Raw genomic sequence first — 14,950 nt, 5'->3', positions numbered from 1 at the left:
ATGCCTTGCTTGCTTGAGTATTTGTAAACAGATACAAAATTGGCACGTCCAACGTATCCGTTCTTACACATTAAGAGAAGGAGTTGCATTCATAGAACTTACACAGCTTGTATATGCAGAATAAAAAGAACATTCAGACACTAACTGGCTTGCTTAAACTTAAAAAGAATAATATGAAGAATTATATAGAGCTTGGACTGTGTTCTGCCATAGATGTGCACAAAATGTTTCAGGAGAGTGCCACAAATCCTAGAAATAGAAAGTGACAAATTGCTTATCCCACTTTGCACCTATCAACATTTATAAAATATAACAAAGTAAAGTTGAGGCCAGTCATCCTCCCAGACTTGGATGGAAAAGGCCCCTGGTTATGTTCTGAAATCCCCCTTGATATTATTATGGCATATATCAACCAGGAGATGTTGGGAGAAGAAAAAAGAAATCCTGCAGATAAATATTGGGAGCACATCTCAAGAATTAAGAATAAAACTGTTTCATATAAAAACAGCAGTTTTACTCCACAGATGTATTGGACTTAATTCCATAGACAAAATGGGGTCACCCTGGATGTCAAATTAGTCCAAGGTATCAGGTTAGGGATACAAAAGGAAAGGGATGTTGCAATGGCATATTTGGCTCTATTAATAGCACGTGTTCATATGTAACCAAAATAAGTGTGGCATTATTTGAATTGTTTTGCCTTGCTTTCCCTAAAGAGGTCCATATATCATTTATTTCCAAATATTTTCCTGCAACATAGGCACAGAACAGTAGCATACGTAGAACTCTTCAGGATCCAAAGAAAACCTCTCAGATGCCTCCTCCCCTGCTTGCCATTGAGAGAGCTCAGGTATCAAACTCCAACCCCATGTGAAAGAAAGGGCAAGCAGCAGAAAAGGAGGAAGGAGGTCAGTAGGGCTGTCAGATCTAGGCTGCAAAGATCAGGATGAAGACAAGTTGACAGCAAAGAATGAGAGATTTCTATACAGTATCTCCTACCTGCCATCTAGTAATTGTCTGATCTTTTTTTTTTCCAGATGTAGTAACCCTATCACATGACTACTTCTAGTCCTCCACAAGGCAGCTCTGTGCTCCATGCACATCTCCTTCACCTCCTCAGTCACTGTGATGTGTTTTTTCTCCACCTGACAAGAGGAGATTAGTGAGGGCGCTACTGTTTACTGAAGTGATGAAGTGGCTGATCTGGTGGTAGCAGCTAAGGAGGAGATGGTGTTAGAGCAGCAGCTCCGTCTTTACTTTCGCCTTCCTTTTGCTCTTTTTGTCTGCAACAGCTCCTACTGGGGTCTTATGCAACCAGTTCAGGGGCAAAGGGGTAGGCAAGGGCAGGTCATTGCACGTTCTTCAGAAAAGGTATATAATGAATTCATTATAAACAAGCAGAAAACAAATTCTTTAGCACAGAGCCCTACATATTTTTTTTTCTGAAATCAAGTCTTTGTTTCAATCTGCATAATTCACAAGTTAAACAAATGTAGTTGATGAGGAATGGAGGTCTTGATAGAAAGCTAATTAAGCAGCCAAGTTCCGGTTCAAATTCCAGATTTGAAGATGGCAAGAAAGATTAATTTCTAATATTCAAGATTCAAAGGATTTAAACTAATTCAATTTTTGAGATTTGAGTTAATAATAGAGTAACCATAGGTTATCATGGGGAAACATCAGAAAGTCTGCTGTTCCTTCATTTTTGGCAGAATTGGATGGAAATAATGGGGATCGTAAAGAACATTAACTCTCAAAAGTTTAAACTGGTTAACTTCAAGTATATCACTACAATAACTTTTCAGATATTCCCCCCTATACCTCAATTAAGGCAGAAAGAGAAGGGGTGAGGGAATTGCAGTACAGCAGCCTCCAAACTGTCCATCAACACAGATATATTGTGATGAACCAATACAAGAAGTGTCCTTCTCTACCTTAAAAATAATATATTTCAAAACCAATTTTAGAAGTAAGCTCTTACTAAATATCACAGAGTTCACTACTCTGACTTCTACTTTTCTAAGGTAACAGTTCACCGACAAGGTTAGCCTCTTCTGACCAGGAAACGTCATATGTTGTTTGTGCAATGCCATTTAATTTAATTTAATTTAAAAAGTGACTGAGAAGTGGATGTATTATCATTAGAATGCATACAATATACTACTATATAAATAATGTGTGACTAGTATACATAATAGTCTAACAGGAAGCACGCTATCTCAGATCCAAGCACGCAACAAAAAAGAATAATTCACTCAGTACAAGACAGAGATGGACAAGGAGACAAGGTGACAAGAAAGAAAACAGAGGTTTGCTCATTTGTTTTAATTTTGTGAATGGAATAGGGAGAACAGAAGTAATGAAAGAGGGGGTTGAAGAACTGCAGACTGATTGGATTCAAACAGGGACTACTTTACAGATCACACCAGTACATTGAATGTTAAGGAAAGATATGGATAAAAAAAGTATGCAGCACCCAGCCAAATTAGGTTGATGCTGAAAACCTAAGCAAGATCAGACCTGATCTGTATTTAGATGAGAGATCACTAAGGCCTCCTAGGGAAGTTGTAGAAACATCCCAGAAAAGTGCAATGCTAAGAAAACAGCAGAGACATTTCATGTAATGACCAGCACTTGAGTATGACTCAGAGTTAGAGGCTCACACAAGAACAGCAAACAAAAGCAACACAATGGATCTCTCTCTCTCCTCCCTTCCCACCCCCCATCCCCTGCCCAATAGTTTGTGGAGATATTACAACTTAATGGACAGCAACTCATGTCAATATCAGAGAGCTCATCATCCCACACTATATCTCACCCTTGTCCAGCCTTGTTCGAAACTCTGCAAAATCAGAAAGCACAGATCACAACACATGGACAGACTCAACCATAGTTTCAACTGGGAAACTATGAGCATCCTAAACCAAGCCAAATCCAAAAATGCCAGAGAATTCCTGGAAGCCTGGCACTCAGACAAAGCATCCATCAACAGCTACAGAGAGGTGAACAACATTTACACACCATTCAAAAGAGACAATAGAAAAGCCAAAAGACCAGTACACTCCCTTGCCAGCAATCAACACCCAGATATGCAAAAATCAACACTAGGATTATGTCATGTTCTCTTTCTAATGTCTGGTTAACATTGTAACGTTTCACATGTCATTCTCTGTTCCGTATCCCTTCACCCGGGGTTTTTCCATTCTTTCGCCCTCCCTTGTTTTGAGGGCTTGGAATGCATGTTTGGGTTTGCGCTCCTGTTCAAGGTTACTTTCCCAGGCGCGTCTAACGGCTTTCAGCACCTGGGAGGGGGAGCGTCCTGACGGGCGATGGGGCGGGACCGGCCCACAAGCAAGGCTTTTAAGTTTGTATTTGGCGCGCTTTTGCTCATTCTCAGCTTTCTCTGTATTTGCATACTATTCCTTTAATAAATCAGTTATCTTTAAGCCCGAGCTTGTGAGACTGAGTATTTGGGTTTAGGCAATCGTTACATAAAGCTGAGAATCATTCTATCCATTTTCCGCTAGCCCCATCCAATCATTGGATAAGAGGGAACGCTAGCGATGACAGAACCTCAACCTCAACTTCGCGCAAGTGAGGGAAGCGAAGAAGAGCGGGAGGCGGTCAAAAGCCGGCCAGTGCTAACTTCGAGAGCGCAAAGAGCAGCCCGTCGAGAGTTGCGAGATATCCAATTGGACGAGCTGCTGATATCCATGCAGGAGAGTCTCAGGAGTGAACATAGAACTGTCATGGAAAGAGCGCAGGGGAGGGGGTCTCCACAATTGACCTGGGAGCACGAAGTCCCCTTGTCACCGAGGGTGGTGGTAACCAACCAACCCTCGGAGGAGCCGGTCACTCCGGCCCGTATGAGGGCATTAGAAGATAAAATGGATTTAATTGTGACGATCCTCAAGGATCTACCCAAAGAGGATCTACCCGGAGAGGCAGAGCCCACCCCGGAGGATTGGGAGGAAGAGCCGTCACAGTACCCCAGGCATAGTACCATGGTGACCCGGGGGAGAAGCAAGACTCGATCAGCCCGTCAAGGGGGGGAGCGAGAGGCAAGACCTCCTAGGGATCGACCACCCATGGGGGCTCGGCGCACGCTGACATTAGCGGCACCGCCACAGCCAACTGAGCCGGCAAGATCCTTCCCACCATTTGGAGTGAAGTTCGATGGGGATCCCACCACGCTCTCCTTCTTTATTACTAATGCCAAGCACTACATAGAAGATTGGGGTCGAAATTTTCGGTCTGAACATGGCAAGGTCAATTTCATTGCTAACAAGCTGAGAGGAAAGGCAGCGGATTGGTATGTGCAACTATGCCAAGCTGAGGCAACTGAGCTAGAGGACTTCGATGACTTTTTGTGGGCACTTAAAGAGCATTTCGAAGACCCCTTAGCTCAAGAAACGGCCAAAAATGACCTGCGGAAACTTTACCAAGGGTCCCTCCCAGTTGCCAAATATGCGTTGGAGTTTAAAGCTTTGGCAGGAAAAGTGGAAGACTGGTCTGAGCCAACAATCATCGAATTGTTCAAGCAGGGGCTTGAACCCGAAATCCTTCGATGGGCTCTGGGTAGAGACGATCCTAAAACGCTATATGGGTGGATTCAGTTGGCGGGAAGCGCAGAAAATGCCCTACGAACCTATGCCCATACCAAAGAGCTTAGACAAACACGTCTCGCTAGAGGAGCGCGCACATCTGGACTTGCCAGCCGCCCTAAACCAAAAACCTGGGAAGAAGAGAGGGAGCAACGGTTCTCCAAGGGTCAGTGCCTCAGATGTGGGAAAGAAGGACATCGAGCCACTTCGTGCCCAAGACGCCGTCCAGAGGAACGACAGACGAAACCCACGGTAAAGACGCCTGCTCCTGCTCCACCACGAAAACTGAAGGCAGCCCTCGCGGAACTGGACCCCCCAGACCTTCCCTTCGGTGAAGAGGAGGAAGAGTTGCAATTCGAGCAGCCGGCGGGAAAAGCCTACCACCTGCCCTGAAGGGCGCCCTAGGGCAGGTGGAAGAAACCGGGCGTAACCATGATTCGGTGAGTGGAAACTTCCCCACACTGACTGTTAAAGTTAAACTAAGCTCAAAAACCAAAACGGTGGAAGTGTGGGCCATGCTAGACTCGGGTTGCTCCCGTTCCCTGATGCACCCTGATGTCGTAGCGGCTCTGGAACTGCCCACGTTCCCTTTGCCAAGACCCATGATTTTCACCCAATTGGATGGAACTATGGCGGGTGGGAAAGCAGTCAATCTTTCCACGGGACTGGTCGCCTTGCAGATGGGCTCCCATCAGGAAAAGCTGCCATTTGTGGTAGCTCCAGTGGGGGGTCCTCTGGTAATATTGGGGATGCCTTGGTTTGTGAAGCAAAACCCTTTTATCAACTGGCTGCATAGAACTGTGACGTTTGCAGATGGATTTTACAAAGTACCCGAAAAGGACCTACTGGAGGACATGGAGGGTGGAGGGGTAGCGTATACCACTGTGCAAACGCTTCAACCTCTTGAGGGGCTACCCAATCAGTACCAAGATTTTGCTGAAGTATTTGGGGAAAAGGAAGCAGATCGCTTGCCACCCCACCGAAAAACGGACTGTGCCATTGAGTTTTTACCAAATGTAAAATTGCCTCACCCAAAAATATACCCCATGTCTCCCAAAGAGCTTACCACGCTAAGGGAGTTCATTGACAAAAATCTGGCTAGAGGTTTCATTGAGCCGGCAAATTCCCCGGTAGGAGCGCCTGTCCTATTCAGGCCAAAAAAGGATGGGTCATTAAGGCTTTGTACCGATTTCCGCGGCCTCAATGCGGTCTCAATATTAAATAAATATCCTTTGCCCCTGATCAAAGATATGTTATCACATCTGGCCAGAGGCAAAATTTTTTCAAAACTGGATTTGAGAGAAGCCTACTTTCGCATTCGCATAAGGGAAGGGGATGAGTGGAAGACAGCGTTCAACTGTCCTCTTGGGGCTTTCCAATATAAAGTCTTACCATTCGGGTTATCTGGGGCACCTGGGGTTTTTATGCAACTAATCAATGAGGTCTTGCATGACCACCTATTTAAGGGGGTACTGGTATATTTGGATGATGTATTAATTTATACTGAAACCATGTCAGAACATATCCACCTGGTGCGTCAGGTACTAGCTAAATTGCAAAAAGCACAGCTGTATGCAAAACTGTCAAAATGTGCCTTTCATCAGTCGCAAATTGATTACCTAGGGTACCGCATTTCAGCTCAGGGCATTGAAATGGACCCTGCAAAAGTAGAAGCCATCGTGGCATGGGAACCTCCCCGTACCAGGAGACAATTACAGAGTTTCCTTGGATTCTCTAATTTCTATCGAACATTCGCCCAAAATTTTGCAGAAATCGCCCTCCCCCTTACTGAACTGTTAAAAACTAAAGGACAGGGGGATACGCGACGTTCAAAGAACCCAGGCGCGCTCCTTAAATGGACTCCCGCCTGTCAGCAAGCGTTTGAAGCGCTCAAACAAATCTTTACCACAGAACCGATTTTACAGCATCCAAACCCCTCTAAACCCTTCGTGGTACAAGTCGATGCTTCTGATTTTTCCATAGGAGCAATTCTATTACAAGCTGACCAATCTGGCGCTTTAAAACCCTGTGCCTACCTCTCTCGCAAATTCACGGAAACAGAGAGAAGATGGCATGTTTGGGAAAAGGAGGCTTTTGCTGTAAAAACAGCGTTAGAGACATGGCGACACCTATTGGAAGGCACTTCAAACCCTTTTGAAGTCTGGACTGACCATAAAAATCTGGAAGCTTTAAGCACCAGTCGGAAACTCAGTCCCAAACAGCTCCGCTGGGCTGAGTTTTTCAACCGCTTTGACTTCACCCTTAAATTCATACCAGGCAAGAAAAATTTCTTAGCTGATGCACTCTCGCGCAGACCCCAAGATGCTGGCCCGGGGCCAACGGTCCAAGGCACCGTCTGGACCGACAAACAATTAGGTTTGGCAGCGGTGACTCGCAGCCAGACCCGAGCGCAATCAACTCCGCCTCCAGCCGCTCCGCCTTCCAGCCGCCCGCCTCCCTTGTCAATTACCTCCGATTTGCAACAACAGTTGCTCTCCCACCTTAAAACAGATACTTGGTTGCAAGCCAATCGCCACATGTTAACTTTCACCGATGATCTTGCCTGGCGCAACGATCGTCTCTATGTACCCGAACCAATGCGAAAAACCATACTCCAGCGCTGCCACGATGACAAGCTAGCTGGACATTTCGGCTACGTGAAAACTTTGCACCTCGTTCGCCGCCAATTCTGGTGGCCAACTTTACTCAAAGACTTAAAGGAATATGTCACTGCGTGCCCTGTATGTGCGGCGATAAAGCGCAAACCGGGCAAGCCCCAGGGTCTCCTTCAACCCGTGGCCACTCCATCTGTCCCTTGGCAGGATATCTCTATGGATTTTATCGTTGATCTACCCCCTAGTCAACGAAAAACTGTCATTTGGGTCGTCAAAGACTTTTTCTCCAAACAAGCCCATTTTATCCCATGCGCTTCTATCCCCACCGCACAACAGTTGGCACGCCTCTTCCTCATCCACGTGTACCGCCTCCACGGTATCCCCGCCCGTTTGGTGAGTGACAGAGGCACACAATTTACGTCACAATTTTGGCGGGCATTTTTGAAACTTTTGGGTACCAAACAATCGCTTTCTACCGCCTGGCATCCGGAAACGGACGGATCTACAGAGGCGGTTAATTCTACATTGGAACAATACCTCAGAGCTTTTGTTAACTACCAGCAAGACAACTGGGTCGATTTACTCCCATTTGCTGAGGTCGCTTACAACAATTCCATTCATCAAACCACTGGTCAAGTTCCCTTTAAAACAGTTTTTGGACGTGAATTTGTTCCGATTCCTGAACTTCCTCATCCTCAACCGCTCCCAGCCACCCTTGCTGGCTGGGCAGACTCTCTCAAAGACTCATGGTCTCATATTCTACTCGCTCTCCACCATGCCCAGGCTACCTATAAACGCCATGCCGATGCAAAGCGTTCCCCAGAACCATCTTTTGCGGTCGGAGATAAAGTCTACTTGTCAACTAAGTTTATCAAGTCCCCACAACCCTCTAAAAAACTTGGTCCTAAATTTGTCGGTCCTTTTTCAATTGTTGCTCAGCTCAACCCTGTTACGTTTAAACTTGATTTACCTCACAACCTTAAACGTTTACATCCTGTTTTCCATTGTAGCTTACTCAAACCCTACCTGTCGTCGGACCGTTGGCATCCACAACCCACTCCTCCGCCTCCCCTCATGATTGACAACCAGCAACACTTCGAGGTGACATCTATCCTCGATTCCAGACGCCTCCGCTCCACTCTACAATACCTCGTCCGCTGGAAACATTTCCCTCATCCTGAATGGGTTGCTGCTCCAGACGTACATTCTCCTCGTCTCGTAGCCCAATTTCACTCTGCCTATCCTGACAAACCGGCTCCCTAATTTTTTTGGGGGGGGGCAATATGTCATGTTCTCTTTCTAATGTCTGGTTAACATTGTAACGTTTCACATGTCATTCTCTGTTCCGTATCCCTTCACCCGGGGTTTTTCCATTCTTTCGCCCTCCCTTGTTTTGAGGGCTTGGAATGCATGTTTGGGTTTGCGCTCCTGTTCAAGGTTACTTTCCCAGGCGCGTCTAACGGCTTTCAGCACCTGGGAGGGGGAGCGTCCTGACGGGCGATGGGGCGGGACCGGCCCACAAGCAAGGCTTTTAAGTTTGTATTTGGCGCGCTTTTGCTCATTCTCAGCTTTCTCTGTATTTGCATACTATTCCTTTAATAAATCAGTTATCTTTAAGCCCGAGCTTGTGAGACTGAGTATTTGGGTTTAGGCAATCGTTACAGATTAACACCAGATGAACCATCAAACAGCACAATACACCCTAATCAAGGAACTATTAACTCAGGCAATCAACCAAGCAGCAAACAACAGCCCAATCAAAGAACTCCCAAGGACAGAACAACACCCCCACCAACACAAGCAGGGCAAGCCACGGTATATAAACTGAGAGCAAGGCCCACTCCCTCTTTGCACTGAAGATGTTGCCTAGTCTGGCAATGAAACGTCTGCAAGAAAACGAGGCTCAGAGAGCACCAAGGACTCCAAAGCGCAGATCTCTTTGAAGCCCTTGGAAGGCACTTAATTCTACCTGACATTCAGTTTGATTATTCAGTTTAAAAGAGTCATTTGATCAATTCTCCACTTTGAAGTTATGCATAGTGATACTATATAGTATTTTGTATTCATACAGTTATTTTTCAAAAATCATAAACTTATTTTAAAATAAATCTCAATTCAGTTTGAGATCACCTGGAATCTGAGTGAGGGGACTACAACCTGAATACCAAACATACAAAATCTTGTTCATTCTTTTCTTCCAGAGACTGCAGGACAAGCTGGCCCTACTTGGTGCAGAATGTTTGATAGGAAAAGTTAAGACTAGTTCTATTATAAATAGAAGTGGAATTCTATTTAAGAAATAGAGGGAGAAAAACCAAAGAAATGTAGGATTTTCCTTTTAATCCATTCAATCATGTCTGATTCTTGGAGACTGCCTGGACAGGTCCCTGCAGTTTTCTTGGCAGATTTTTCAAAGTGGTTTGCCACTTCCTAGGGCTGTGGCTGGTGCTTCCAGAGGTTGTGACCAGCCCAAGGTCACCCAGCTGGCTTTGTGCCTAAGGTGGGACTAGAACTCATGGTCTCCTGGTTTCTAGCCTGGTGCCTTAAACACTATACCAAACTGGCTCTCAATAGGAAATATTAAATATTATAGGAAATAAAAATAAAAATAAAATAAGAAAATATAGCTACTTGTGGGATGCTACATGACACACACCGCCTCAGGTACAAAGATCAATGGAATCTTTTAATATTAGAAGAACCTTATATGAACAATGATGAAACGCAGAATATCCTCATTCTGAACCTTGGCAATAATGGCAACCATATGAAAGGAAAGAAAAACCTAGTTATTATTAATACTTGGTGCTGATGCATAGCTTTCTGGATATATACACACACACTCTCACACACACTTGGAGATGGACAGTGGAACATATGCCTTACAGTTTAAGAAGACAATTTAAATTCTATATCCTGACACAATTCCATTAACCAAATTCCCACTGAAATCATAATTCTATCTTCTTGCATTTCCCATTGCATGCCTCTCACACTTCTTTTGGCTATGTGGAAGGGTTCAGTTTTGCTATAACCTTGCCAGTTTGCAATATTTTCCAGATAAAAATGTGTCCACTTCTACTCTGAAATGAATTTCCGCTCTAAGACAGTGAAGCCAGAACTGGCCTTGCTACTGTGCTGAGCATCAGTTTTTGAAGTTTTCAAGGTCCTGCTCATTTCTCTGAAGATCACAACTAGAAACAGGATACTTTGTCACAGTCAGCCCTTGCTAACTCAGGAAAACAGCTAAACCAAGAAAACAGCTTTCATAAATGTACAAAAGTCATGAAGGGTGAAGCTCTTTCTATTCAAGTCTTACTTGGGGGCATTAATTACAAAATTCTGTTCATAGAGAGATTGCTCAATAGATTTAAATCAGATTACTGTTTTGAGATATGCACATTATTAAAATGTTCTCTGCTTCAAAGAGAGAAAAAGCAGGAGGCAATATATTGCCTATTAACTTCTTAAACATGCCATGGCCTGTGAATGATACATGTAATGGTAATGGTCTACCTTAAGGTTCTCCAAAGTGGTCAATATCAACCCCCAAGGGTTGATGGGACTATCCGTTGTTGTTGTTGTTGTTCACAGTACTATTAGTTAAAATAGTATTTATTAAATTATTTTCATATAAATTAATGTTTGAACAATCTGAAACTTCATGAAAGGGACAATGAGTTGAAGAGTTTGGTGACCCCTGGTCTAGCTCAACAGTAAGCATGGTAGAGTTACTTCTCTTAAACCCATCAATTTATCTCAGTTACTCTCCTGTATAGAAATAGAGATTACATCTATGACATACTGTGGCAGTTCCAGGAAAAGTGACAGCCATAAGGATACTATGGCAATGTATGGAGTAAAGCTGCTTGGTCACCAGCCCCATCCTTAAGGCAAGTTCCTATGCCTGGAGCCATTTTCTGCTGTACAGTTGCATACAGAGACAATGTGTCCTTGTCTTCCCATTAGGGATATTATGATTGGACTAAAATGCAACTATAAAGAAGAAAGACAGTTTCCAAGCTAGGATTTGAAGCTAATAGGCACTGAGCTTGCACTAACATATTAGCTGGCATTAGCTAGAGATGTGCAAATTCTTCCAAACAACATTTCACAATGTGTGGGACTATATACAAGGCACCTCTTTTCAAATCACAAGAGCAGCTGTCTGTTTCCAGATGGGTGCAACAATTTTGGAAGAGACTGTGTCTATTCAGTCATGTACACACAACCACTGCATGAACATACATGTAGATACAGCCAGGAAGATCATTTTAGGTAGCTGCAGAGTTCTGGGAAAAGATGTAGCCACTTTCATTATCTGAAGAAAGAATGCTTTGTTACGTCTGCTGCAAAACACCCCTTTCAAAGGATTTATATATTGGCTTTCTCAGCTTGGTCTAATAAATGTTGACCATAAAAGTACCAGAGTAAGGCATCAGGAGAAAAAAGTTACAGATTAAGAATACCAATTAAAAATACCAATTAGTACAAAAATAAAATACCACATGAATTGAAAATCTGCATTACAAGGGCATTGTTTGTGTGATGGTCCTGGTCCTTTAGTTATTAACTCAGAGACTTTTACTACAAGCTATCATAGGATATGAAAAAGCTCTTTATTAATACAAGTGATCAGTTCCAAACTAAAGATCAGACTGGATAAAAGCCCATGCAAATTGACATACAATCACCCCTTCATATCAGCCCCTCCCTCCAGCTGCTCCCTTTCTCACAGTTCCAATCCCCCTGTTGTAAATACTTCACTCAGCAATTCGATAGCACTGGCCAAAGTGACCTTGGAGTCATGCCGTTTGACTCAACAATCCCAATCAACATTCCTAACAGCCCTGCAAGCAACAGTTCTAATCAACATTCCTAATGGCCCTGCAAGCATGCAAACTAATTATTACAAAACAAGTATGCCAACTACTTACTACAAAACCCATCTTATATGCTGGCAGGATGTCACATTCTGACAATTTGCTTGCATGAATTAATATCATTATTTCTAAAAGAAAGCAAAAACTGAAGAGTACATAGCTCAAACAGCAAAGCAATCAAAACAGGAAGTGGGAGCACAACAAAGCTGGAGCGATATATATCTTTATTTTTATCTCTTGATTTGGAACAGTAAAATATTCTCATTGGTGGCCATTCTTTATTTTCAATTGACGATAAAACTATAAATTTAACTCTTAAATTTATGATTAATTTAAACAGATGTTATAATTCAAGTATAAATGTGATTGTCCTTTATACTTAAGAAAACCTCCTCTGTCTCCTGGAGACTCCATTTATGCTTTTATCACAATAAGATTCAGTAGGTTTGAAGATAATTGCTCCATGAAAACTACTCCACAGTCTTAAAGATACAGTGGTTGTGTATGTACATAAACATATCAGCGTTCAGAAAAGAATGGAGGACTGCATTATGGAAGTTTGCCCTGGGAGTCCACATAGCAAGGAAGCATGCCACTCTGCCATAACAATCTCTCAAGAATGCCCCATGTGCTGTCTGATGTTAATTATTTATTAGATTTTATATTGCTATATTTTAGCAGTATAAAAAACAAATTGTTGCAAGGGTAATTATCACAGAGACTGCAAAACATTGCCAGGAAAAAAAAATCAGAACTAGAATAAGACAATGATTCAGAATTTAGTCTTTTTAATTTGTCTTGCAATTTTCAAGTTCCTTTTCCCATATGGTATAGCACAGGAACTAAAAGATATGCAGAAGCTTTCAAGATTCAATTTCAATTTCAGTTAATAATGGCTCAAGTGAAAACTTTGTTCACTAAGAAGTCAAAGCCCATGTCTCTTAAACTAATGCAGCTTTTACACAATCTTCATTGCAGGGCTGAAAAACCAGCAAATAAAAATAGCTAATTTTAATCTATCTGGGCTTCTAGTCAGATAATATATTATTTCCCATTGCAGATAATGTCAACTTATAATGTATAAATTTATTAAACTTACACACTGCTCTTCATAACAAATCATACAGTGACTTTCAACATCATGAAAAAATACAGCATAAAAACGAGCTTTATTTCTGATGACTTCCTGGTCACATCCATGCAATTTCTAGGCAACAATATGGAAGTGGTTCTCCTTTCTGCTCAAACTTACAGCTCTGAGATTTCCCGATGATCTTCTGTCCAAAGACAAACCATATGCTAACGATCCAAGTAACTAAGCAAGTCCAATTTTGCTTAGATTTCTGAGATCAATCAAGAACCGCTAGATGCTGACACATGCATGTGTCAAATGTACATCTAGGAAGAACTACAGAATGATTGCCAAGTAACAGATTCAATATAGCTTTAATTTCTGAGGCTAGAAAGCAATACTCAGGAAAGAGAACAATTGGTCATGATGTTGAAAGTTGCAACACTATCATTTTTAAAAAACAAATCTCCTGCAAAAACTGCATATTCAAGGTTAAGGAGAGCGGAGAATGATAATTGTACCTCTTTAACAAATAAATATTCTGCCTTTTGTTCTGCATCTTCAGAAACTGATGAGTAAAGTGTTCTTATTTCCCAGGGAATTGTGGCTATCTAATGGGGAAAAAAGTGGACAAAGAGAGAATAAAAGTTCACATCTGAGCACCTTAAAAAGAATTACACATAACATAGGCAGTCAAATAAAGTATTTAAGGGCTGAGTTCACCTTAATGATTACCGCATCATGCTTGCTTAGGCAGCACATATACTAAATCTTAATGATTACAGCATCATGAGATAGCTTACATGGGAATTTGCATGCAAAGTATATTGTCAACCATCACAGATCAATCATGTATGAATTTTCAACTTATTTTCATGAGTGTTCTATGGGCAAAAGGGTGGGATATACATTGAAATAATGCATAACAGATAATTCTGCATTTATTTTCTGTTAGGATATTATTTAAAACCATGAATGAGTTTGCAATACACAAAGTGCCCTTCACTGATAGAGAAAAATGTGGAAAAATGTACTGAAAAAGCCGAGTAGTGTGCATCCAGTTTTGGGAGGTGCACCACCTCAAATAAACCTTGAGAAAGTCAAAAAACAATAAGAACTATAGTAACGCATAGATACCTGTGTGAACAAACCCAAAATCTCATGTGCAGAGACAAATATTTTTCTTTCTCCTGGTAGAAAAGCCTTTTTAGAAACAATCTAACAAAATCTGACCTTTTACTAATTTACATTACCTAGTGAAATATATAGTGCCCACATTATTATAGTAAATTGCTTTGAGATGAAAAATGACAAGATACGAATATTTTAACGAAGTTAATATTTGAGAGATTTTAAAACCATTCAGCATTCTCGCTTGCATATAAGAGGGCTTTGGTAACATTGATTCCATTTCATTCCTGGTTATAAACCTAGCCTAGCCTCCAGAACAGCTATTATCTTTCTGAACAGCTACTATTCAGAGATGGGTAACTTTTATCAGAAGCAACACGACTAGGCTAAATTTTTGCTTCAGTTTTTGACAGAGCAAATAAGATGGGTTAATAGCCCTCCAACCTCCTATTAGCTTAGCTGGAAAATGAAGCTTTCTTTTCAATTGTCATGACAACAGTTGACGTGCCAGTTTAACATAAATTTCATGGGAAACTAATTTCAATAACCCTGGAAGCAACTGTTTTTTACTTCCTGCTGAAGATATATCTGCAATGGAATTGCTATAAATACATTTCTTTACACATATACAGTATATCAATTTTA

At 42.1% G+C, this 14,950-nt stretch overlaps 1 protein-coding gene across 2 annotated transcripts in view; it reads right to left on the bottom strand.

The window, feature by feature from the left end:
* DOCK10 (dedicator of cytokinesis 10) overlaps positions 1 to 14,950 on the bottom strand; it is a 154,127-nt gene that overhangs the window by 94,415 nt on the left and 44,762 nt on the right. For both annotated transcript variants that reach the window (XM_063306683.1, XM_063306684.1), the window contains exon 3: positions 13,696 to 13,785. In XM_063306683.1, coding sequence (XP_063162753.1) covers positions 13,696 to 13,785 — 90 coding nt within the window. The remainder of the gene's footprint in view (positions 1 to 13,695; positions 13,786 to 14,950) is intronic.

Source organism: Candoia aspera, chromosome 6, assembly GCF_035149785.1.
Source record: "Candoia aspera isolate rCanAsp1 chromosome 6, rCanAsp1.hap2, whole genome shotgun sequence".
NCBI lineage: Eukaryota > Metazoa > Chordata > Lepidosauria > Squamata > Boidae > Candoia > Candoia aspera.
This window is presented reverse-complemented; position numbering and strand designations above follow the sequence as displayed.